Genomic DNA, 23,768 nt, shown 5'->3' with positions numbered 1-23,768 from the left:
TAAATTTCCGTGTGTTTTCTGCATCTTTTCCCTGTCAGGACTCCGCGTTGGTGGAGGTGGATCTCTTGCTAACGATCGCTGGCAGTCGGCAGCATGTGGCAGTAATTAAATCAAAGGAAATTGGTGAAAAGGAGTGAGGGGGGGAAAAACGTCTGTGTGATGACTTTGCCAGGAAAAAAAAAGAAAAAGAAAACGTCCGGGTGGTTGAAAGGAAAATGGGCGGCTAATAAAATGAGTGTGGAAGAGACTCGTAAAGAGCCATCACCTGTGGAGAAATGCTTTTGTTCTCTGGCCTGAAAACCTGCACGCCAACACACATACGCAGACACTTTGCGTGCACACATAAAAACCACCTTGTTACTCACTTGCACAGATGGGAAAAGCACGCACTCAAACACACCTGAACTAATTTACATGCTATAGATAAGGAGGAAAGAGAGCATTTCTGAAACGGCAGATATAGTCATTATTACCTTTCATTACTTAGTGTTGCAGCAGCGACGTTGAAAACACGTTCAAAGTTGGAAATGTAAAAGCTGACTTTGAGCCCTTCAGGCCAGGCAGGATTAAAGCATGAAAATGAATTTCTAAAGATCATTTATTCCAACAAGAACCCTGGAAACTGCTTCAGGGCACCACTCCCTCAGGTACCCAAATGCTCCAGATTTACTGCACAACAGTTGGTTCTGGTTGTGATTATTTGTAAAGTTGTTTGCATCTCAAAGTATGTTTCAACCAAGATGAGCCCTGTACACAGCTGACGCACAGGAACCTTTGGGTCAGGTGGCATTCTTCAGCCTTTTGTCTGCAGAGCTTCTAAAGGCGAAGATGAACGTAATATCCAGTGTAGTAGCGCTCTTGAGATTAAGGAGTGTTTCTTTGAAGCGTGTTGATTTAAGAAGAGTGAGAAGAATGAGGTCGGATTGTAGATTAATGAGTGCCTCTTATCCGCTACAGTTTATTTCATTTTTATTCCTCTTCAGTCTTTTATCATTCCCACTCTCTTCTCTGATGAGTGACATGAAATGAAAAAAGATTAGTTTTTGAATTTAAAAGCAGGCAATTTATCACTTTTTCCTCCTGCTTTTTGTCCAGTTTATAAAGCAATTTTTGGCTCAAATATCATTTTTCTGATGCTATATTGCCAATATAACTCAAACTGTTTTGAAGTTAGACCTGACAATATGGAAGACATTGCATATGGTAGCAAATTGTCAACCATAAGTTACCCTTTATGTCATTCACACATTGCGTTATTGTCTATTTCCTCTAAATGAGGGCCGTACCTTAGAAGAATAAAGATCATGTGGTCCTCAGTGAAACTTGAAACTACAGAGTGAGATCATGAACTCATCAGGAAAGTCTTTATTGGGGTCATGAATCCAGTGAGCAGTAGGATCATTTTCTTATAGATGTCTATAATAATCTGACACTTCTCGAGCTAGTTAAAATAATATGATTTAATGTGCCTCATTCTAAATCTGACAAGTTTTTGATGTATATTTCTCTAGTGTGCCTGCCAGTCGATCAGATTGTAACCAAACCTTAACGTCATATCTTAAACTTAACAGATGGGTCAGCATGGCGGGGGGGGGGTTTACAACAATAATAATGCTGATTTGAAAAAAAGAATAATTTAATGTTGAAAATGTCATGAAAGTCATTGCTTTGCTTAGAAAAGGATATGAAAATATGCCTTTTTCATCTGATAAATATTGGTGAGGACACACCACCGCTAGTGTGTGTGTGTGAGAGTGTGCACATGCAGTTATGGAGCCCTAGGTGCACAGAAAAGCCACAGTGCGATTTGTTATTTCCTTCCTCTGATGGGATTTCTCAACTCAAAGCTACACACACACACACAGACACTCAGTCCCAGACTTCTGGCTATTTCCTGTGTCAGGGGGGACATTATAAAGCCACATTATGTTCGCTATGAGCCTCCATATTCCCCCATCACTGAATCATTCTGTGTGTGTGGTGTGCGTGTGTGTGCGTGTACATGTGTGATGAGAAGAGCTTACTCAATTTGCTGGGAAAAAGAAAGGTTGCGATACACATGCACGCTCAGAGTATTAGTTTGATGCGTTTCAGAGACTCAGATCAGTACGGATCAAACGGATGAAACAGAAACAAATAAACCAAGCGCACAAGCAGCAGCATCGATCTTTGATCTAGACTGCACTGATTTATCAAGTCAGTCATCTTTCTCTGGCCTTTATTCGCCACTTTTGGGCCAAACAATTTTGGGGACTACCTAGTAATTCCCTCCTTGCAAGGTCTCATAGAACTGCACACTTTCCTAGCATAATGGTTAGTTTGCATTTGTACAGCTAACAGAAACTCTAAGGTGATATAATCACTTCAATGTAACGTCATCTCTTGATGTGGTCTTTTTTTTTCTTATCATCCTGGTTCAGCCTCTCAATTTTCTCTCTGCATTGCTTCACTGTGTGATTGATGCCCAGGAGTAGTGTGAGGGGGGCTGCTGGCAAAGATTTCTTCTGTTGCAAAGGCTCAGTAAAGCCTGAATTATACTCTTGGTTCATTTCTCTTTGTTTTGTTACATTTTTATGAGGATAGTTTTAAGAGTTATACTTGCTACAATTGGAAAAAGACCGAACAATGGCTTGTTTGGAAGAGCTGCCTCTAGAAAGCTCCTTTTCTCTAAAAAGAACATAGTAGCACAGTTTAGGTTTGTTAAGTTACATCTGAGCAAACCACAAGACTTTTTGAGCAATGTTCTTTGGACAGACGAGACCAAAGTGGCGATGCTTGGAAATAATGCACAGGAGCATGTTTGACGAAAACCAAACACAGCACAAACTGTCAGCACGGTGGTGGAGGGGTGAGGACGACCTGGGCACCTTGCAGTCATGAGGTCAACCAGCAACTCCTGTGTTTACCAAAGTATTCTAGAGTCAAACGTGAGGCCATCTGTCTGACAGCTAAAAACTGGGTCATGGAACAGGCCAAAGTCACAGCAGCAAGTCTGCAACAGAATAAAAAAGGAAAGAAGATCCAGTCAGATCCAGACTTCAGTGAAATGCTGTGGCAGGACTTAAAGAGAGCTGTGAGTTAACAACTACCTACAAACCACAATGAAGTGAAGAAACGTTTAAAAGAAGAGTGGCCCAAAAGTTCTCCACATTAATGTGAGAGACTGATAAACTCATTCAGAAAACAGTTTCTCCAAGATACTGCTGCTAAAGGTGGTTCTGCTCATTCATGGAGGGACTTGACTGAATAGTCCTTAAAAACTTTTTAACTGAACTATAGTTGCAACTCGCCTTCTTCAGTTAGTTTCCCTTTTTAGCTTCTAAACTATCAAAATTTGATGCATTTCATTGTTATTTGCCAGAGTAGAGCAGAAAAAAAACTTTGGATAACTGTTGGTCCAGTAAAACAGAGAGTTGAAGATGTGAACTCGGGCTGTGGGAAATATCAAGTTGCCAGGTGACTGCACATCACAGACGGGAAACTGACTGCAGGCAGATTTTCTCTCAAAAGACGGCCCCTTTATTGGGATGGATGGATGGAAAAAGAAGAGCATACCCTAAAATAGAATAGGTGCCATATATGTTGTACTATTTGCACACGCAGTCCAAACTAATATACATATAGACGAGATCCCTAAAAAACACACGGTCCTGGAGCTAATTCGGGGTAATTAGTGGTCAATTAAAGTGCTGTGACTTCACTGGCTGTCTGACTCTTTGATGTTGTGGCTCCTGGCGAGACCAGGCGCCATCTTGAATTCATTTACAGGCCGCAGTGTAAACATGCCACACAACTGGACCGCCTGCTTCGTCTTTTTCTCGTTTTCTGCTTCTTTTCTTTACTTTCCTTTTACTGATTTGTTTGTTTTTCTTTCATTCGCTGTTTCACTTTTTTCTTTCTTTCTGTTTGCGCAGATGCAGCTTCCCGAAGTCTCTCTGATATTTACTTTCATTTCTCCTCCTCTCGCTGTCTTTTTTCTTTCACACTGTTTTTTTGTGATTCACGAAGGTTATTGGCACTATAACATGAATCATTTTAAAATTGAAACATTCAAGTAATCAGGTTTTAGAAAACCAGCGGGACTAGAAGTGAATAAAGGGATAAACATCCTTTGTTTCCTTCTGATGGTGAAGCCTGATTCAGCAGCTTGACTCACTAACAGCTTTGGTGTAGAAAAAAAGGGTCAGAAACCAGTAAAAACCAGTGAAATAGCAATGTGTAGGTGCAGTGAAACTCTTGTAGCTGAAGCTGATGAGAAGAAGAGCTGCTAACTGGGTTACTGCTGAGGGAGAAAGCTGGTAAATAATAGATAAACAGTCTGCTGCCTGAGAGGAGAGGAGAATAGGTTTTCCATTAGAACCAATGGAAACTTCATTTGATGTATGAAAAGAAAAATGGCACAAATTTGTGCACGAGGAAGTCCTAAATCGCCTTTTTCCTCCTTGAAGTGTTGTTCTGAACACACACACGCGCACACACATTTTCCTGTTCTCACATGGTCATATGCACACTTCTCTTCTTCTTCTTTTTTTTAATGCAAAAAAATGTCCCAGCCGCTCACACTCACTCATGTGTCACACACCTCTCTCTTTGTCCGGCCCCCCAGTGTTTTCTGTCTGAGTAACTCGACCCCCCTTCAGTCACAGGTGCACCACGCTAAAGCACACACACACATGCTGAGTCCACTTGTCTTCACATAGGGGGCTCTAATCAAGCCACAGGAAGCCTGAGCTCCACAGGGAGCATGTGAGAGTGTGTGTGTTACAAGTAAGTTGAAGAATGTGTTTCGGTCCGTGAAACTCACTGCGAGTGTGTGGAGACTCCGCATGTTTTCAATTACACCCAAGTATTTTTGCAGATGTGTGAGTGTGTGTGCTCTCTCTTTGTCATCCGTCTTTCTATCACTTGTTTTCTGTCTGTCTGTGGCTCTTTTTTTTTTTTAAACATTACTTATGTTAAAGTTAAAAAAATATTTATGTGTCCATGCTTTATTTTAAATGGTTATTTCTCATTCTTTCACTTGCATTTTGTCTTTTATTGTATCTTTTCATAGAATGTATATAAAAGATGACAAACCATAATGACATCACATACTTGTTTGTGAAGCCCTGTCTTGAAGCCGCAGTGCAAACCTTTTAGTTCCTGAATTGTAGTTTTATGTATGTTATATTTGGGCAATAGTGTGGAGTGTTATCAGCTAAAGCATAGACACAGATACCTGCTAATTAGCGCTAAGTAACATACAAATAACACGCTAGTGACCAAAGCTGAAGCAGTTATCACCACAGCAAAGTTCCAGGATAGTGACTCCAATTAAGTGAGATGTGGAAAGTGGACAGCTAGTCGCTGCAGCTGTCTGTGTCAACACCTGTCAGTGTGGTGCCCATGCTGCTAACTTTAGGCATTAATAAAGTTTTAGCATGTTATTTATTAAATAATTCATTCCAGTACACCTATTACAAACAGCATAATTAGCTATAGAGAGATAAACTTTTTTGAAAGTTGAAAGTTGTAAATAGACATTTTAGGCTTGGCAGTCTGCAGGGACTGACTCTTTTTTGGAGCCAGCCTCAAGTGGCCACTAGAGGCACTGCATATTTTTTTTTCCATTTCCTCCTTTGGCTTCATTTTCCAACTCACTCGACCCCCTACTGCTTGATAGTATTTCTTAATCTCCCTCTTTATTTCACGTTCTTTGAATTTGTGCATTTTCTTTCCAACGCTCTCTCTTTCCTTTCTCCCGCTCGCTTCTTCTTCATCATATGGAGTCAATTAGGCGGCCAGAGTGTGTGTGCGTTTGTGTGTGTGTGCGTACATCTGGTTCACATTAGTGCAATTGCAGGTTGGTAGAATAAAGGGCTCGGCTCGGAGGTGTGGGTGGGATTTCCTTCCGCTTTCTCTCTCTCTCTCTCTCTCTCACGCACATACACACACACACACACGCATACTTTTTCCCTCCATGTGTTTTGAATCAGGAACATAATTAACCTTCAGAGGATTCCGAGGCCGCAGCTCAGATCTCCGCTATAAAAATACATCTAAAAAACAGAAACACCCCCCGTCTCACTAAAAAATAAAATGTTTGATCCGTCTGTGGTGCATTTGATTTGCTTTCCCACGTCTGCCTCCGGATGGCCTCAGAGTGTGGCGGCGCGAACGGTAAATTAAGAGGAGGGGGAGACGGGGGGGTGACATCTACAGGTGGAAGGGGGAGGGCTAGAGGACCGCTTTACTTTGCTGGGAATAAAGCTAATACTAATAATATGTAAAAAAAAAAAAAAAAAAAAAAAAATCCCCTTTGGGAAATGTTCAACATGGTCAGTGATTTCACTGATCATTCAGATTATTTGTATTGTTTTCCTTTTGTTTGGAGCCTTTGCAGCATATCTCCTCCGTTTCTGCTTCCTGCAGTGTTAAACTGTTTGTGTGAAGGTGAATAAAGACGAGATGAAAGTGAAACCAGCCTGTTAGAAATGAGAGAGGCAGAGGACAGTGAGGAGGAGGGGGAGGGGGAAACAAAGAGAGAAAAAAACTGGAAAGGCACAGGTGCAGCCGACTGTGTGTGTGTGTGTGTGTGCGAGAGAGAGAGTGAGTTTGTGTGTGTGTGTGTGTGTGTGTGTGTGCGAGAGAGAGAGTGAGTTTGTGTGTGTGTGTGTGTGTGTGTCTGTCAAGAGGTTTCGTGACTGCTCCTTTGAGTGTTCACATTCCAGCACATCTGCTTTGGATGAAGCGTGGTAAACTGTGTGTGTGTGTGTGTGTGTGTGTGTGTGTGTGTGTGTGTGTGTGTGTGTGTGTGTGTGTGAGAGAGAGAGAGAAAGAGAGGGATAGATGGATACTGAGAGGCAGAGAGAGAGAGGACAGAAAAGCCGGGAATTTTTTTCCCTTTTTTTAAACCTGTGCAGTAGAAACACGACGTTGACCCTTTGACAGCAACAGGCAAAGCTCTTTTATTATGGCTGAACAACATAAATAAGTCTGGTGTACTTTTACCATCACTTACACAAAATAGTTTCAATAATTTTGAAAAGAAGTCCTCTTCCATAGGTGTGAATGTGAGTCTGTCTCCCTGTGTTAGCCCTGGCGATCTGTCCAGGATGTATCCCGCCTTTCACCCTACTATACCTGGCTCCATCAACAACCACTGCACTAGACAGGTTGTACTAATATCATATTCATATAACAATATCTTTCTGCACATCTCGCCTTATACTACTATTTAAATGACTAACAACAGTTACAGTGTTGGATCAGGAAAAGCAAATATACGGTACATCCAGGGCACAAAATAGGTGGCAATTTTTTTATTTTTGTGGTGCGTCCAATGTCTTAGTGTGAACAATTCACACCGTTGCATGTTGACACCCACATAGGTGTTTTCACTCTTTTGGACTTGGACTCACAACAAAACTTATGCCAGGCGTATCCATGCAGTAATGTCTTTTTTAGGTTGGAGATTGTGGTCGTGGTTAAAAACCCCCACCAATGACTGGAGATAGGACATGTTATGGTTCAACACTTTAATGCATCCATCAACCTAAGTATCTGTGGCTCATATCCAAAGCTGTGAAGAACTCACATATAGATTGCAATGAAAATCTTTGCATTTAAGGTCCTCAGAGGATAAATTCTTAGGATTTGTGGCCTTACTGCCCCCGTGACAGATATCTCGACATCTGCTTGACAGATTGGTACAAATTTTTCTGCATGCTTTTATGATCCCCAGATGATGTCTTGTTGATTTTGGTGTTTTTCTGACTTTTTTGTATAGTGTCATTGGAAAGTCAAAGTGAAACATAAACTTAAGGTTACTTTATTTTCGCTTATATAAGAAAACTCTTTGGATTGAGAAACTGCTGCATCAAAACCAAACAACACCAAACACAACATCGAAAGATCAAAAATTAAGTTTAACTGACAGATGAATGCTTTAAACAGTTATGGTTGCACAAGTTAGCATATGCCCCATATAAAGGCAGTAGTAGCTCAAGTTACTTGATAAAAGCTCAGGCTTCCAATCCCCTGCTCAGTTTGAAAATTAGTGTTGGGTGTTTTTAGTGAGGTCCTTAAAATATAATGAATTATTGTCATGAAGTCAGTTTGCATTTGTTCTCCATTTTAGTTTAGTTTTAGATATAGTTTGTGTGCTAATCAGCAAATATTGGCATGCTAATATGCTTAAATGAGATAGTGAACATGGTAAACAGCATACATGCTAGTTTCTCTGTGAGGTAGAAGATGGAAGTTTATGCAATTAATGAATCTGATGATGAGAGCATGATGTGTGGTTACGTTCTGGTAACTTTCTTTAGAAGTACAACTCAACCTTGGTGCTGGCCTTGAAAGAGGGTGTGCTGTCTGAGTTTCCCACTAGTTATCAAAATGTGATTGTGAAGCAGGAGAAGCTCCTTCTCCTCTTCTTTTTCAGTCAGAGCAGAGGCTGACACAGGGAGGCTGAACAGATGCTCCCCACATTTGGAGACAATAACTGGGAGAAGAAGCATCAAACACTGAACAAAGACAAAAGAGCCTCCTGCTTCTTTCTTTCTTTACCATCCTTGCATTTTTCTCTCTTTTGTTTCCGTTTACTGTCTTTTTATCGGCTTCCAACTTTTTGCATTTCATTCTCTTCTATTTGTTGTTTCTTCACTCGATCTTTCTCACAAAATCCTCCAGGGCCCAACAGCATTTCCATCTCTGTCAACAAGTTCTAACTGAAGAAAGAAATGTTTCCTACATGATCATTATGTAACATTTTCACTTTATTTCTTCTTTTAAATGTATTTAGTCTCTTTATATGGATTTTTTATTTTATTATTTATTATTTATTATTTTCCTTATTATATTATTATCTTTTGCTTGTAGTAACATTTTTACATTAAATTAGAACTGAAATGATCCTGTAAATCAGCTAGTTGAATGAAACATGAATATATTAACATTTCACATTTCAATTTGCCATCTTTTGGCATTTTTTTCCTTAAATGTCGATTAGCCTTGGATTATTTATATACATGTCAAAATGGCTCCAGTTGGCTTTAACACATAGAACTTTACTTCAAAATTTATAAACTCAGTGACACCAGAATCAGTGGGCAGTAACTACATTTTTATTGTAGTGCTAATGTATGTTTGTAGTGCTAATGTGGCATGTAACTGGAATGAAATCTACACTTTCAGTCGTTTTCTCGTGTTCTCCACGCATGCTTCACATGTAGGCCTTACACCTGAAGTATGTTTGCAGAATGAGGATTAAACTGAATGCTGAAGCGAAGCAGGACTTGTCAACACAACGTGTGAACTTTGCTAATTTTGAGTTAAAATGTGGTTTAGGTTGTCTTTCTTCCTACCTTTGGTTCAGGTCAGCGAGTTACACAGCTGTTTTGCTCTGAGTGCATTCTCTCTCTGTGTGTGTGTGCGTGTGTGTGTGTGTGTGTGTGTGTGTGTGTGTGTGTGTGTGTGTGTGTGTGTGTGTGTGTGTGTGTTGTCAGCGCCATGAGGAATCGGTTTTCAGTGGAATGTGTCTTTATTCTCTCATGTTTTTGCCGGGGGCTTTGCAGAACAAAGCTTTGATGAATTCTGTGATGTTTCATGTTCTGTGAAGATTCTCCGAACCCGTCGGGCGTTACACAACCGCTTCTACTGAATTCTGTCAGGGGTTCTACTGATCAGCACTTTAAACATCTGGCTCTGCTGGTTTGTATTAGGAACTGGTTTATGCCAGTAGGTTGATTGCGTCTCTACTATCGCACAGGAAACTGTGATAAAGAAACACTTAAAAAACTGATTAGATTAAGTGTAGATTTAGTTACACCATATTCTTGTTTCTGTGGGGGGTTTTTTCATTGTGCACCACTGAATGTGTTGTGTCTCTCTGCATGGAGAACTGTTTGTCCTGATTTGTGTCAGCCCTGTCTACTAAATATGTTGTTGCCAGAGAACTAAAGTACATTTTCAATTAGGTTTTAAGAGAATCAGATTTTCTCCCAGATTTCATCTCATGAATATAATCAACCTTTATTCTCTTGCTTTTCTACAGAAATTCCTTTTCAGTCATCTCTCTAGTGCGGTGACAGTTGTTAACATGATTTCTCAAAAATGGAGGAGATGTTTCTAATGTGAAAAAATGTGAAAGGGTCTGTACAAAACAAAGTTAAAATAAACCTTAAAAGTAAAGAAGACAAGTGAGAAACAAACTGATCCCACACATTAATCAAACCTCATTTTCTCAGGTGAAAGTCTTGTGACCCATGCTTCTGCTAACCCTCGCCAGAGTACATATCTTGAATGTTTTGGTTGTTTTGGTTGTATGTTTGCCCAAAAAAAAAAAAAAAAAAACATGATTGAAAATGCTTAGTTTTAAAGGAACATAATTTTTAGGAGACAGGATTGTTTTTTTCAGGTAGTAGCAGATAGTGACCTGTTTTACTAAAATAGTTAACTTTTGTGCGGCTTTGGTGTTGGATTTGATAAGAAACTGATTACATTGGTTTCTGTGGTTAAAATGTTATTTTGAGTGGTTCCTGTTTTTTGTGTATCTCTCTTACATTTCCATGGTGATACACATCTCAGTTTTACAGACATTATTTGGTTCATGTCCATGTTTAATGTTTTTTTTTTTTTTTTATCACGTATGTTAGCAAAGGTTGCTAATTCCCTGGCACCTCTTGCCTTGCGTTTCCAACAACCTGACAAGGCCGCTGTTGAAACCAACAACAATGAGTCCAGTGAGTGTCTTGCCTTTGACGGTCATGGACTCCAACTCCATTGTCGTGGCATGCATTTGGTGCTGTGGACCTTGTTCTTTCCACCTCTCACCCACGCTGCTGCTTGCAGGAAATGCTGCTACCTCTTCCACTGTCATTGGAGTTACTCAGTGTAAAGGCAGCACATCATCAGTGCCATTACACTGAGTATTATTGTCACAAAGTATGTAGGTTGCTCCAGTTCTGTGTGAAACACTGATATTCAAGCAGTGATGCTCCAGTGGGATTTTTTTTAGCACTAACAGGACTGTCAGCAGGTTTCCTAAATAGCTCTTTTCTGTCATGCCACAGCAAACTTTGAACCATTTCCATTTTTTTCTATTGTGGTCCAGATCATTGATTTTGTAGTTTTTGTCTTTCTCTTACACAGAGCCCGGGGTGACTGGTTTCTACTTTATACCAAAGCACAACAGTTATTCCATACCTGCTTCTACTGGAGCAGAATAAGTATTTGACATAAAACAATGAATTGTGGGAATATCCCCCAGTTTACATAATAGTGGTTTAAAAAAAGCTCCAAATGAAGGTTATTGATGGGATGCAAACTGTTTTTGTTGTGGTTGGCATTATTTTCTGTGGTTTGTGGTCAGTAAAATTACAAAACAGTTGAGGCTTTCTCTCATTGGCTCAAGGTCTGCTGGTTAACTGTGGGAATACTGATGCTTCTGTGTGTGTGTCTGTGTGTGTGTGACTGCTGGAAGTGAGGTTGTTATTGTGTCCCTCTGCATTCTTCAGACTTCAGCGCACTCTGCACCTGTTGCTGTCTGTCTCTAACACACACACAGACATACAGTACAAATCACATTCTTTCGTCACCAGTCTAACAGCAGCATTCAATGGGAAAATATGCCTGCACCGCATGAGACATAAATCTGAATATTTTCAGCAGGAATGACACAAGCATGCGTGTTTGAGTGTGTGTTTCTGTTTGTGTATGTGTGTGTGTGTTCTTGCACAGGCTTTGGGTCAATAAATGTGGTTTTATGATTAGAGCACATACTCTGTTCTCAGAGGGGAAGAGGAGGAGGAAGAGGAAGTTTAAGGGGATTTTAGTTTAGCTCTAATGACATCCACAGATTCCGTGGGGGGGGGGGGGGGGGGGGGGGGTGTGTGTGTGTGTGTGTGTGTGTGTGTGTGTGGACTGGGGGATTTGGGTCCTTAAACTCGTGCAAGGTGCATTGTGGGAAGGTACAGACCTCTCCTAGCTGACTTAGCAGCTTCTATCTGTGTGCTTGAGCTTGTGTATTTGGAAGTTTGTTAGTGTGTGTGTGTGTGTGTGCGTGTGTGTGTGGTTATTCATGGGTGGGTGTTTCCTGACCCCAGCATTCGATTCCCACAGTTCCCAGTGCTCTTCTGACATCCTGACTGTCATGCCGTTCATCGCTGTGTTGCAGTCTTTCTGTAACTATTTTCTTTCATGAAGTTAAAAACGTCACATTCACATAGTTTTAGATCAACGGTGGCTCAGGGGGTTCTGTAACTGGAAGGTCGCCGGTTCGATCCCCGTGCTGTCTGTCCTGGTCGTTGTGTCCTTGGGCAAGACACTTTACCCTACCACCTACTGGTGTTGGCCAGAGGGGCCGATGGCGCGATATGGCAGCCTCGCTTCTGTCAGTCTGCCCCAGGGCAGCTGTGGCTACAACTGTGGCTTTCATCCACCAGTGTGTGAATGTGAGAGTGAATGAATAGTGGCATTGTAAAGCGCTTTGGGTGTCTTGAAAAGCGCTATATAAATGCAATCCATTATTATTATTATTATTATTATTATTATTACTTAACACTGTAGCCACTTTAGTTGACAAGTTCAGACTCATAAAGTCTCAGAGCAGCAAAGCTTGAGACAAACTTTTTTTTTAATTTCTCTCTAAATTTCTTTGGGATTAAATATCAATCACTTTCAGTAAAATCACTTTATTATTAATCAATTAAAAAATCAATTATTTTGAAACTATTCAGTCATTGCAGGATGCGGTGACTCGAAGTGTAGTTGCATTTCTAGAGAGGTGCACATCAGGTTATCAGCGTATTGTTAAAAAGGGTTTATGGTTATGTTGTAAGATATGACGTAGATTCCCCATCCACATGCAATAGTGGGGTTAGGTAAACTGGTCATTCTAAATTGCACACAGGTGTGAATGTGAGTGCGACTGGATGTCATGCTACTGGGCAACCTGTCCAATTCAATTAATAAAACTCAGCGGAAGTAAGTGGACTAAATTTAAGAGCTTGTATTTATACCTGGTGGGCAAAACAACTGCAGGTGTATTGATCAATCGAGAACCAATAAACCAAAAATAAAGAATAACTGTGCCCTCAAAATCCTGATGTGCTGCCATTAAGCATTATACTATGCAGAATGTATGCAACTATAACACCTCACGAAACATTTCTCATTGTCTTATACGCTCAGCTGAAATGATGTTTCTCTGATACAGGGTCTCCAAAGACCTGTGTAAAGGAGATATTCTGGGTAACCAGAAGTCCCACAGGCCCAGGGAGAAGCTTGCATAAACACACGCCTCAAAGACTCGAGCAGTCTGAGTGGTTGTTTCGACTTCTGTAAGGATACAGGTTCCTCAGGGAGATGAAAATGTACTCCAAACAATGAACTACAAACACTCCCATGAACCCCAGAGAAGTATGACTCTAGCCTTAGCTGCGATGTTGGATCAAATCAGAAGGAAAAGAAGTACACTTCAAACCACAAAGGTCAAAACACGTTGAGCGTAGCTGATGTTTTGAAACACAAAGTCCACATCGTGGATGAAATGAGACAAATACCCCCAGTTTGTGTTTTTGATTAACCTGCTGCAAGGCCATCTCGACCTCAACTCATCCCTGAGAACCAGAGACGCTCACTTGTATGTACAGAGGTTAATCAAAACAGGGAAACACGGGGAAGCCTCTTTCTCTCCTCAGAGTTGGGTAGGCGTTGCAAAAATTTGACCATTTGTTAGTTTCTTGGTTCTCCGCAAAGACTGTTCACCTGCAGGAGTGCAGAGGATCTAGGGTGGACTAGGTAGAAGAAATAAGAAGCTTTCCCAAACTAACAATCCTTCAGTGACGTGAGAGAAAAAAATCATGAGGTTTTTGTTTAAAAGAAACTGTTTTAATCTGTTTTCTGTTTTTAATAATTTCTCTCGGGGAGTGTGGGAAGTGAGATGATGTTTTTTTTATAATGCCCCCAAGTGTTTTTGTTTCATCTCTCTCTTTTTATTCCTTCTGTGTTTTATCATCACATTTGGTTTTTACCACATCTGTGCTCCATCCATATGCAAATACTCTAAAGTTAACAAAGCAACCCGTGTCTTTGGTTGGGGATCGAGGTAGATTAGGTGTAGCTGTGGAGTGAGGTTTTTCATTTTAATGGGAATCAACGAGAGAAAGACAGAATCGGAGAAGATTGTTTTCAACAGCTGTTCCAGTTTTTGCGTCATGCAGCGCGAGCTAGCGTAATGGCTGAGTGTTCGCACGCTATGCACACACACACACACACACACACACACACACACACACACACACACACACACACACACAAAGGCATGCTGTGGGGACCCCCAGCTGATAGTATGACCAAACTCAGACACTATGTTGCTGAGGAAGAGCGTCACCTGTTTGAGTGATGACAGGCCGCCGGTTGTACTTGCGGTCTCTCATGCTGCTGCATGTTTGCTGCATGACTGCTGCTACTGCTGCTCCTCTCCCTCTGAGAGGAGACGGACAGAAAAGCACTGATTTGGTTGTTTAAGAGGATAACTGACTGAAAATCTGTGTTGGACTCTGCAGATAGTTGGCATCATTGACACTGTAGTTTTAAGGTATTGATTGACAGATCTTAAAGTCAGAATATTAAAAAAAAAAAAGTAAATAATATAACCATAAAACTTCTGCAGTTGATTACTTACATTAAAATTATTATTTTTAAATTAGGGTAAATAACAATTATTTTGTTTTTGCTTTCTAAATATGTGCCAATTGGTATCCTTACTATACTACTATAAATCTAACCATTAGATAAAGAGAAGTCTGTGTTCAAATTCTTTAGTTTTGTTGCTTTGTTAAGTTTTTAATAAAGTTTTTAAAGTCTTGTTGAGCTTCACAAGTTAGAAAATGCCATTAACATTCCAAAAAAGGAATAAAATATTCTATGAATGTGGTTCTGAATGACATATGACTAAAACCCTGTGTAAAATAAATAAATGAATAAAAAATCAAAATCTAGAAAATTAGTTTAAATTAAAAGATTGGAGTTTTCTGGTTCATAGTATAATAAAAAAATACATTTTAAAAAATATGGCTTCAAAGCTATGAATGATAAAAATTAACCTGGTTTACTGGTTTAAAAATAAGATCATACCTCGATCATACTTCTTCTGTAATTGATTTGAAACATTGGAACGATTATCAGTTATCATCTTTTTTGTTTGTTTTATGCTACAAGTTGTCTTAAATTATAGGTTAAGCAATCCAACAGAGGTATTATCTAATTAAAACTTAATTCATTAATAAAATGAACACCTGAATGTGTCTTTCCTTAGTCTGAAAGAAAATGCTGATTCAAAATGATCAAGAACTTGAAAAAGAAAAAAGTTTTAAATTATGCTCTTTTTCTAGCATAATGATAACATGATGAATGGAAAACATATACTATTTTATATTTTGGATGCATACAATATGAAATCTATATATAATGTGTTACATGTTTTTTTAATGAATCCTGCACAAAGCAAACCTAAAACAGACCTGTATTGTTCAGAAACCAATATTCATGTAATTTACACAAAGTTTCCAGAACAGCTTCCATATTTTTTCCCCCAGTTTAACAATCACAGCCAAAGACCCACAGCAGCCCAGGAAGCTGTGTTCATTCAATCAGATATTCCAGGGTGATGTTTTAGTGAAGGAGGGAAGTGTCAGTCATCTGTTACAACCTCCTGGAAATGATGTCTGAGACTAACTCCTGCTGAGCCTCTGTGAGGAAAAATGAGAGAATGGAAGGTTTGATTTTTGCCTGACGTCGTGTGTTTCTGTGTTTGTTGCAGGTGTACGCTCCGTCTGCCAGCACAGCCGACTACAACAGGGACTCACCGGGTTATCCCTCCTCCAAACCTCCCAGTGCTGGCTTCCCAAGCTCTTTCTTTATGCCAGGTAATCACATTCACACACACATACACACGGTCTGTCCTTCGTCAAACCTCCCACCACCACATTCCCAAGCTCACTGTGGATACTGGATAGCTGACAAAATGAGCCGAAGGCTCCCTGAACTGGAAGTTGTTCTCACCAAAATCAGCCAAAAAACTGAGTCATACATTTAGTTATTTATTATCACAGCCACCCAGAGGAGGTCTTCATAGTTTGCAGCACACATCGGTGATGTCAACATCACTGATGCTGTTTGCTAACTTACTTGCAAGTGGCAAGGGTAGCTGTGCTCTTCATTTTAATTTTAGCTCATGTGTCTATCTACTCTTTGGTCACTCTGGTCTCAAACGCGGACGGAATATCAAACAACGACACTGTACATATTTCTATTAGGATTCCAGTTGCAGTGTGAGGACAAGTAATGTTATGATTTATAGAACCGATTAGTGCAATTAAAAAAAAAATACTCATTTTAAATTCTCTAAAAATACACTGGACAACTTAAAGATCAAAGACTCAACTCCATAAAAAATACAGGCTGGAAACTTTCATGGATTAGGTTGTAGCCACTGATATGACTTTGTGCAAACATTTCATTTGTGACCTTTTAAATTAAAACAGGAATTGTCCTGGCAAAGTCTGCGATTTTCACATGTCCGAGCAATTTAGTGTTGACACAGGTTGGATCAGCAGCTTCTGCAGGTGGTTGGTTGGTTGGTTTGGTTCACCTGGAACATTGGCTCCATTTAATCGCTTTGATTTTATGGAACACTAGCCCCACAAACAAGTGAGTCATGTAGATATACTACAGTATAATATAAGGTGCAGGTGCTTGTCATTGATTGGATAACTAAAACTACTGGCTCTGTTAGAGTAGTTTTTAATGATTCAAAATTTAAAAAAAAAAACTTTTACTTGGGCTTAACACAGCACCTCAGCTCATCCTGTGTGAAACCAGCTGTTTTAACACCCCACTTCTTTTAACACTAACTCTTTAAGCACACTTTCTTGTGAATGTCTCCGCGGTGTAAGCAAAAGTTCTGAACAGCAGGTGTGCTCACAGCCAGAGCTATGCCTAAGATGAATATATTATAGTTAGCCACTTTTATTACATCATTCAGAGCCAAGAATAGAAAAAAACTCTGAAAAAGATCATTTGGAGCAGTCTGAAGCCTGTGCTCTGGCTCCCAGGGATTACTTATACATACACTGACCTCGTTATCTGAAACTCTGGCCATGTATAATATGCGCATACACTTCTGTAGCAGAGAAAATAAATAAAAGAATAACAGGTCTACTTTAGTATCTCTTTGAAGAGACTGGATTAAAAATACAGGCCATTATCTCTGCGTTATGCCCTTCCTTTTAGAGTGTTTGGTCCTGTTTTGATTAAACAAATTTGTCTGCTTTTCAACTATAGATGGAAAATGCTTTGACAATTTTCAATTCTCATTTCCCCCCCGACTCTCCTCTTTTCTCTCTGCTGGGTGTCTGTCATGTATACAGTACATACACTCTCAACTAATTTCACACGGTGGACATGGTCCCAGAAATCAGGTTTGTCCTGCACACATCCGTGTTAACCGGGTTATTCTTAAATTCTTAATGTGAGGAAGGAGACCAGGTGTCCCATTTATGTGAATGTTTTCTGAAATCAGGTTACTGCACAAAGTGGGTCAGATTGCTGAACTGCATGTAGACACTGTTGAGTGTCTGGAAGGTTTGACAGCAGAGAGAAACCTCACTGTGTTTTCACCTTGTTTTCTTACACAGGAGATTACCTTGTCAGAAACCTGCACATCACATGTACCTCCCCTAAATTTCATTAATATATATCAATTTATTTGATCAATTGAAATTTTGTTTTACTGTAGTGGGAAAAATATCTAAATCATGCAATCACTGTTTCACTTTTACAGTCAAACACGTGAATAATGGCAGCAGCAGCTGATGACCTCAAAACAAGATAATAAATTGGTAAAATAGACACGTTAGTTCAGTAGCATGAAAAATGTAACTTTACTCTCTGTGAAATCAATGTCTCTGATTATAAGATCCTTTCAAATATCAGAAAGTGTGTGGTACTTCTCTCATTCCCATCTTTAGGTCTTCTTGACAAGCTGCAATTTAAAAATAAAAAGTTTTCCCATTAAAAAAAAAGAAGCTTCAAACCTAAATTGACTTACACTTGGCCTGTCTTCCCTTGAGGTTGATCCTCTTGTGCACCTCTGGGCCTCTGCGGCCCCAGTAACTGGAAGCCCTCGGTCGATTCAAACTTCCTCTGGTCCATAGTTGAACTGAAAATCCAGTTGCAATATTAAGTTTATTTACACGGTTACTTGCACCAAAGAGAATAAGGTTAAAGGCTGCGTGGGTGGGTGGTCAGATTGTCTATGGAGGTTGAGGCTAGAATGTCTTTCTGGTATTATTTCTGATGAGCAGAAGGAAGCCAGGAACCGGGAGTAGTTGGGAGGTCACTGGCAGATAGTTGAAGCCAGTTGAGGCTAGTGGTGTGGAAAGCTGAGGGGCAAATGGATCCTAAGGATGAATAATATCAGTTGAGGGGAAACTGAGACAGCACTCAGATGGAAAGATTATAGCAAAACATTTACTGAAATGCTCAAACTAGAGTGATATTAACTGAGTCTACGATCTGGCAGAAGATTAGTGTCTACAAATCTGGAGCTGTAGTAGCTGATTGGAGAATTAGAAGAACCAGCGCATAGGCACCTTTGAAGACACTCTTGTAATGGCATAGATAGAGAAAGTTAGTGGGAGAATGTTATTTTATGACTTTTTTTTTAGTGGTGCATTTGTAGGTCTTGCACAAAAGCCCTTAGTTACAAGGAAAAAAGCATGCAGCTTTCACAATAAAAGTATTTTTGTTTTTAAAACTGTTTAAAACTTCTGTCTTAAGGTTTTGTAAAAAGAACAAAACAAAATGCATTTTTCTAACTTCCTTATCTTCCTTTCTGTATCGCCTTTATCAGATGGTCACCATAGCGGCGATCCCTGGAGCAGCAGTAGCAGCAGTATGAGCCAGCAAGGTTACCACGGCAGCATGCTAGGTGGCGGGAATTCAGCCCACGGCGCTGCTCAGAGCTCCTCCTACTGCGGGATTCACCCTCACGACAGACTGGTGAGCAGAACTGTCCGTCACACGGTGTCCGAACATGGACACAACATGGAGAATGTGCTTCTTTACTGATTTTGTTTTCTGAAGCTGCATTGCACAGTGGGGCCATCCAGCTAACAGCTAAATCCAGTAAGCAACCCTGGAATGTAGATTTTTATTCTACTACCTACATTCTGCAGCAAAATTAAATTCAACTGGTAGATTCAAATGAAATAAGACAACCTTGAAAAAGATTCATTCAAGCTTGCATGTCTTTGGTGAACACGGAAATAAAGGAAATATTGAGTCATTAGTTGGCATCTGGATGGTCGCTCTTGGACATTTATACAGAAAACTACATGGAACAAAAACTTAAAGCCACTGTAACTGAAACTATAATGACCAAAATTACAATTATGGTTACAATCCCGTTAGTCATAGATTTATAATCAACAAAATCCATTAATGAAATAAATCTATCAGTAGTGATTAATATATTAAAGACCGCTGGCTCTCTGCAGAATGAATTCAACATGCTGGTTTTTTCCAGTTATTGTTAGTTGGCTATATTGTGCTTTACTGGAAGTGCACATTTGCAGATCTGGACACATGAGAAAGATTAATAAATTCTACACATATGTGAAGCCATAAAGCTGTCAAGTGTCATTAGATAGTAATTCTTTTATTTCAGTTCTAGTGCTGTAATTATCCAGAGCGCAGGCTTCATGTTTGTAACCACTTCCTTCTGTTTTTTATTTTATTCTAATGTAATCTTTCCTGTTTCGTAGCAGTTTTCATATTAAAGGTTCATTTTTTTCCATCCGTCTCTTCGCAGAGCTACCCGTCTCACTCGTCTGCAGATATCAACTCCAGCCTTCCTCCCATGTCCAGCTTCCACAGAGGGGGAGGTGGTGGGGGCGGGGCAAATCACTACAGCACCGCCTCTTGCACTGCCCCTACCAACGGAACAGACAGCATCATGGGTAAGATGCCTGTGTAAAGAAATTACAAGGTCACTGTTAGCGTTAAATAATACTTGAAGGCAATCACGTCTCCTGATCACTCAGTGAACATTTCAAAATCTTTAATTGTACGAGCTTTAATCTGTAAAGACATTATCCAATACTGCTGCTTGGTAATCAACACAGCAAACACCGTTAGCTGATGGGAATAAGCATCCTTTCCCATAGTGATTGTGATATTCCAAATCTCTTGATCTAATGAATGATTCTCCGTTCATTAGATGCATGCCTGTCTTCAACCTTGCTCGCAGTGTAGGAATTAAACGAATGCCATCCAATTTCATCCAAAGATATTCATGGTTGTCAGAGGACGAAACCTACTGACAGTGCCAATTAGTCCTCTGACTTTCCTCTAGTGCCACGAGGATCAATATTTTTGTTTGTTCCTGTTTAGCAGAATGTTTTAGCACATTGTAGATAAATTGTGTACACTAATGAAATTTGTGCATGCACTTTGTGTTTAGTGCTATCTAGGAGCTGTTAGGTTTTTTACACATACAGTATAACTAAGAGAGTGTTCACGTTAACAGCAACATCGTAAACCTAACAGGATGTAGTTCATATAAAAGTCCATAAATATTTGTTGCTTGTGGGTTTCAGAGCTGTAGACTTCAGATTTCAGATCTGACTTGGACTTGACTCTAAGACTTCCTGAGTTGACTAAAGACTTAAAAAAAAACCCAACATGACCTAAGAGACTTGAAGTGTGAAATCTGGACTGACCTAAAGAACGGGACTCTTAAATTGGGACTTTCTTAAAAACAAAAGTAAAAGCTCTGCTGTGTGTAGAAGTTAAATTGTTAATGTAACTGTTTTGGTTGCATTAAAATTATGAATCTTTTTCTACATTGTTGTTATTTTGGAGTGATGATTTGGCGGTAGAGCAGGGCGATATGGCCAAAAATATTTATCACGATATATATTTGAAAATTTGCGATAACGATATAACTGACGATATAATTGATGCGAGACAAAATACAACTCCACAACATTACTAGCGCAAAAAGACAACCTTCCGTTTATTTTCACTTAAACAAGAAGCTGGTTTTTATGTACATTAAAGCTTTATAAAAATGTAACAGTGCAAATGCAAATTCCTTGCTGAAAGTTTAACCAAAAGGCATTTCCAGTAGAAATGGGCTGACATATCCTGAGCATAACCATGTATAATATCCACTGAAGTTAAAAAGAGGTGCTTTGCAACATTAAACTGCAGTGTGCAGTATGCATTTTTCGGACCGTAAGGTGCACGGGATTATAAGGCACATTAAGCGAAACAAAGCAGTCAGATAAATCAAACTTTATTAAACTCATTCTTCTTGCTTCCTCCACTTCTGTACCATTGATTCATTAATGTTGAATTCTCTGGCAGCTGCTCTATTCCCATGTAGTTGCAGTATATTAATGACTAACCTCGTATTATGGATGGATTATCTCAGTTGTTCTCCTGACTGAAGTTTGGTCCGTTTACAGCATCCTGCCATGCGATTGCATTTGTCTCTAACCATGAGGAACCTTCACGTTAACTTTTATAAGTGGAAAAGTGTTAGTGTTCGTCCTCCAGCTTCACTGTTTATGTTATGCTAACATAGCTGTGTCGCTAGCGATCACGTAGCACATCATTATATACCAGCTAGCCCAACTTCAGTAACCCTACAAACGTCACTGCTGTTTAGTTTCCTGTCTTCATTTATGTTGGAAGTGATAGCAGAGCTGTACGTTTGAATTTTTTCAGAAATCTCTCAGTCAGAACATGCTATAGCATGCTTAGGTAACTAGCGAAACTATCCAGCTAACTTCTGCTAGCTTCCTGCTAACTTCTAACTCCGTTAAATGTAATAACTTGTTTTCATGGATGCCTGGAAGTTAAACTTTATAGTTACACCTGGTAAAGCAGCAATGCTGATCGTTTTATTAAAGATGAAAGAATTTAGACAGTTTTTAACTCTCAGTGATACTGCAGTGTTGTTTGACCTGAAGCATACGGAGTTTAGGACCCAGATTACTCCCAGATATAGGAGCATCTTAGTCCAACAAATACGACAATAACGACGGCCGCTTGCATGTTCTGCAAAAAAATGTGCTTTGTTGTGTATCTGACGGACAAACACCAAACCAGTTCCACATCACGGAAGTTGCACCATTTTTACAAACCAATTCTGGTTCATCTGTTTCACTCAACAATCGGCCATGTGCGTATGAAAACAAAGGCACTGCGCATGCGCGTTTTACTCCCATTCTATCGCGATATTTCATTTTCCTATCGTTGCCTAACATTATACCGGTATTACCGTGAACGGTATAATATGGCCCAGCCCTATTTGGCGGCACTAAATGCTTTCAAACATGTACTCTGTTTTTTGCAAATTCATCCTTTAAGCCCACAGCATTTTTTTTGTTTATTTGTTTATATAGAATTTAAATACTTTTATTCATATTGCTAAATAATTTAAACAATTACAAAACTGTAATTATTATTGTATCACAAAAATTTGCAGCATCGGTTACAGCAAGCCCTTCATCCTTTAGCCAGGAGACACCCCCACACATCGGTACTGATTAATTTGGGGCTTGTTTTGCGTAAAACATCACTAAATATTAATCAGTTTCTAAAGTGCTCCCAGGTCATTTTATGTGCATTAACAAACTGACTATTTCAGGTTTGGAATGCAGTTTTGTTTCTGTGTGTATGGATAAATAAATAAACTGCCATGTACAGTGGCGGTCAGCAGGAACCCAAAAATAAATCTGGGGGTCCCCCTCGTGCTTAGGGAGGAGTCACATGTACCCATTTCAGGTTTCAATCCTCTCATTTACTTCAGATGGTTTGATGTGATGTGTTGCTGAGCTGAATTGTGGATCCATTGCTTTTCTTTTCTTTGCTCAAGCTGCTTGTGCTAAAAAGTTAAGGCAAGTTCAAATATCAAAGCAGGCGCCAGCAAATCGAATCACATTTATTTAAATCCTCCAGTGCTGTAACTAGCCAATCAAATCATGTTATGATAATATCCTGAGAGAGGGAGGTAATTGTGCATTCGGCTATCAAAATACAGGAGGAGTTGGTCATTACAGGGAGTCATCAGCCTGTTGTATAAGAAAAAAGTCTAGCACAGGCAGCTTACTTGGCTTATGCTAATTGCTAATCTAAACTCAGTTAGGCTGCCTTGTGAGTGATTGTTTATTGCTGCTGTGATGTTTGCACCAGCAAAGATGCTCCCCACATGCCTATCATCAATCACTAAAGCAGCGTGAATCTTCTCCAAAGGTCCATCCACAACTACGCAATTTCATTTTAAACATATGACTGTCTCACTCACAAGTAAACCAAAAATAATAGAGCACCGCTGCAGCCTTGCATTGGATAAGTGGAGGAAGATGGATGGTCTTTGTTTCACTGTTTTTCTCCCTCTGTAGTTTTTTCTACTCTTTTAGGCCCGATGCTTCCTCTTTGCACAGGTGCACACATGCCTACTGTATGGGAAAAGTCCAGATAATGTGTAACAAGTGTGTTAGCAGAGACAGAAATTATTTCTGAATAGATTCTGCTTAGACAGAGATTTGAAAACACTTTTAAAATAAGTGTTTTAACGTGGATGCTACCTAAATGTGTTTCCAATGAACTTTGTCACATAACGAATACGATATACAAGATTCTCCATATAAGACCAAACAGTTTTGTGATATTTTAAAATTTTGTTTTTTATGCACTACATGGAAAAACAC

The 23,768-nt window shown here is 39.6% G+C and overlaps 1 protein-coding gene across 6 annotated transcripts in view; it reads left to right on the top strand.

The window, feature by feature from the left end:
- tcf4 (transcription factor 4) overlaps positions 1-23,768 on the top strand; it is a 257,661-nt gene that overhangs the window by 192,769 nt on the left and 41,124 nt on the right. For all 6 annotated transcript variants that reach the window (XM_080867581.1, XM_080867580.1, XM_080867582.1 and 3 more), the window contains 3 exons: positions 15,806-15,911; positions 18,899-19,047; positions 19,859-20,006. In XM_080867581.1, the coding sequence (XP_080723707.1) occupies positions 15,806-15,911; positions 18,899-19,047; positions 19,859-20,006 (403 nt within the window). The remainder of the gene's footprint in view (positions 1-15,805; positions 15,912-18,898; positions 19,048-19,858; positions 20,007-23,768) is intronic.

The sequence above is a fragment of the Rhamphochromis sp. 'chilingali' genome (assembly GCF_963969265.1).
Source record: "Rhamphochromis sp. 'chilingali' genome assembly, chromosome: 2".
Classification (NCBI taxonomy): domain Eukaryota; kingdom Metazoa; phylum Chordata; class Actinopteri; order Cichliformes; family Cichlidae; genus Rhamphochromis; species Rhamphochromis sp. 'chilingali'.
This window is presented reverse-complemented; position numbering and strand designations above follow the sequence as displayed.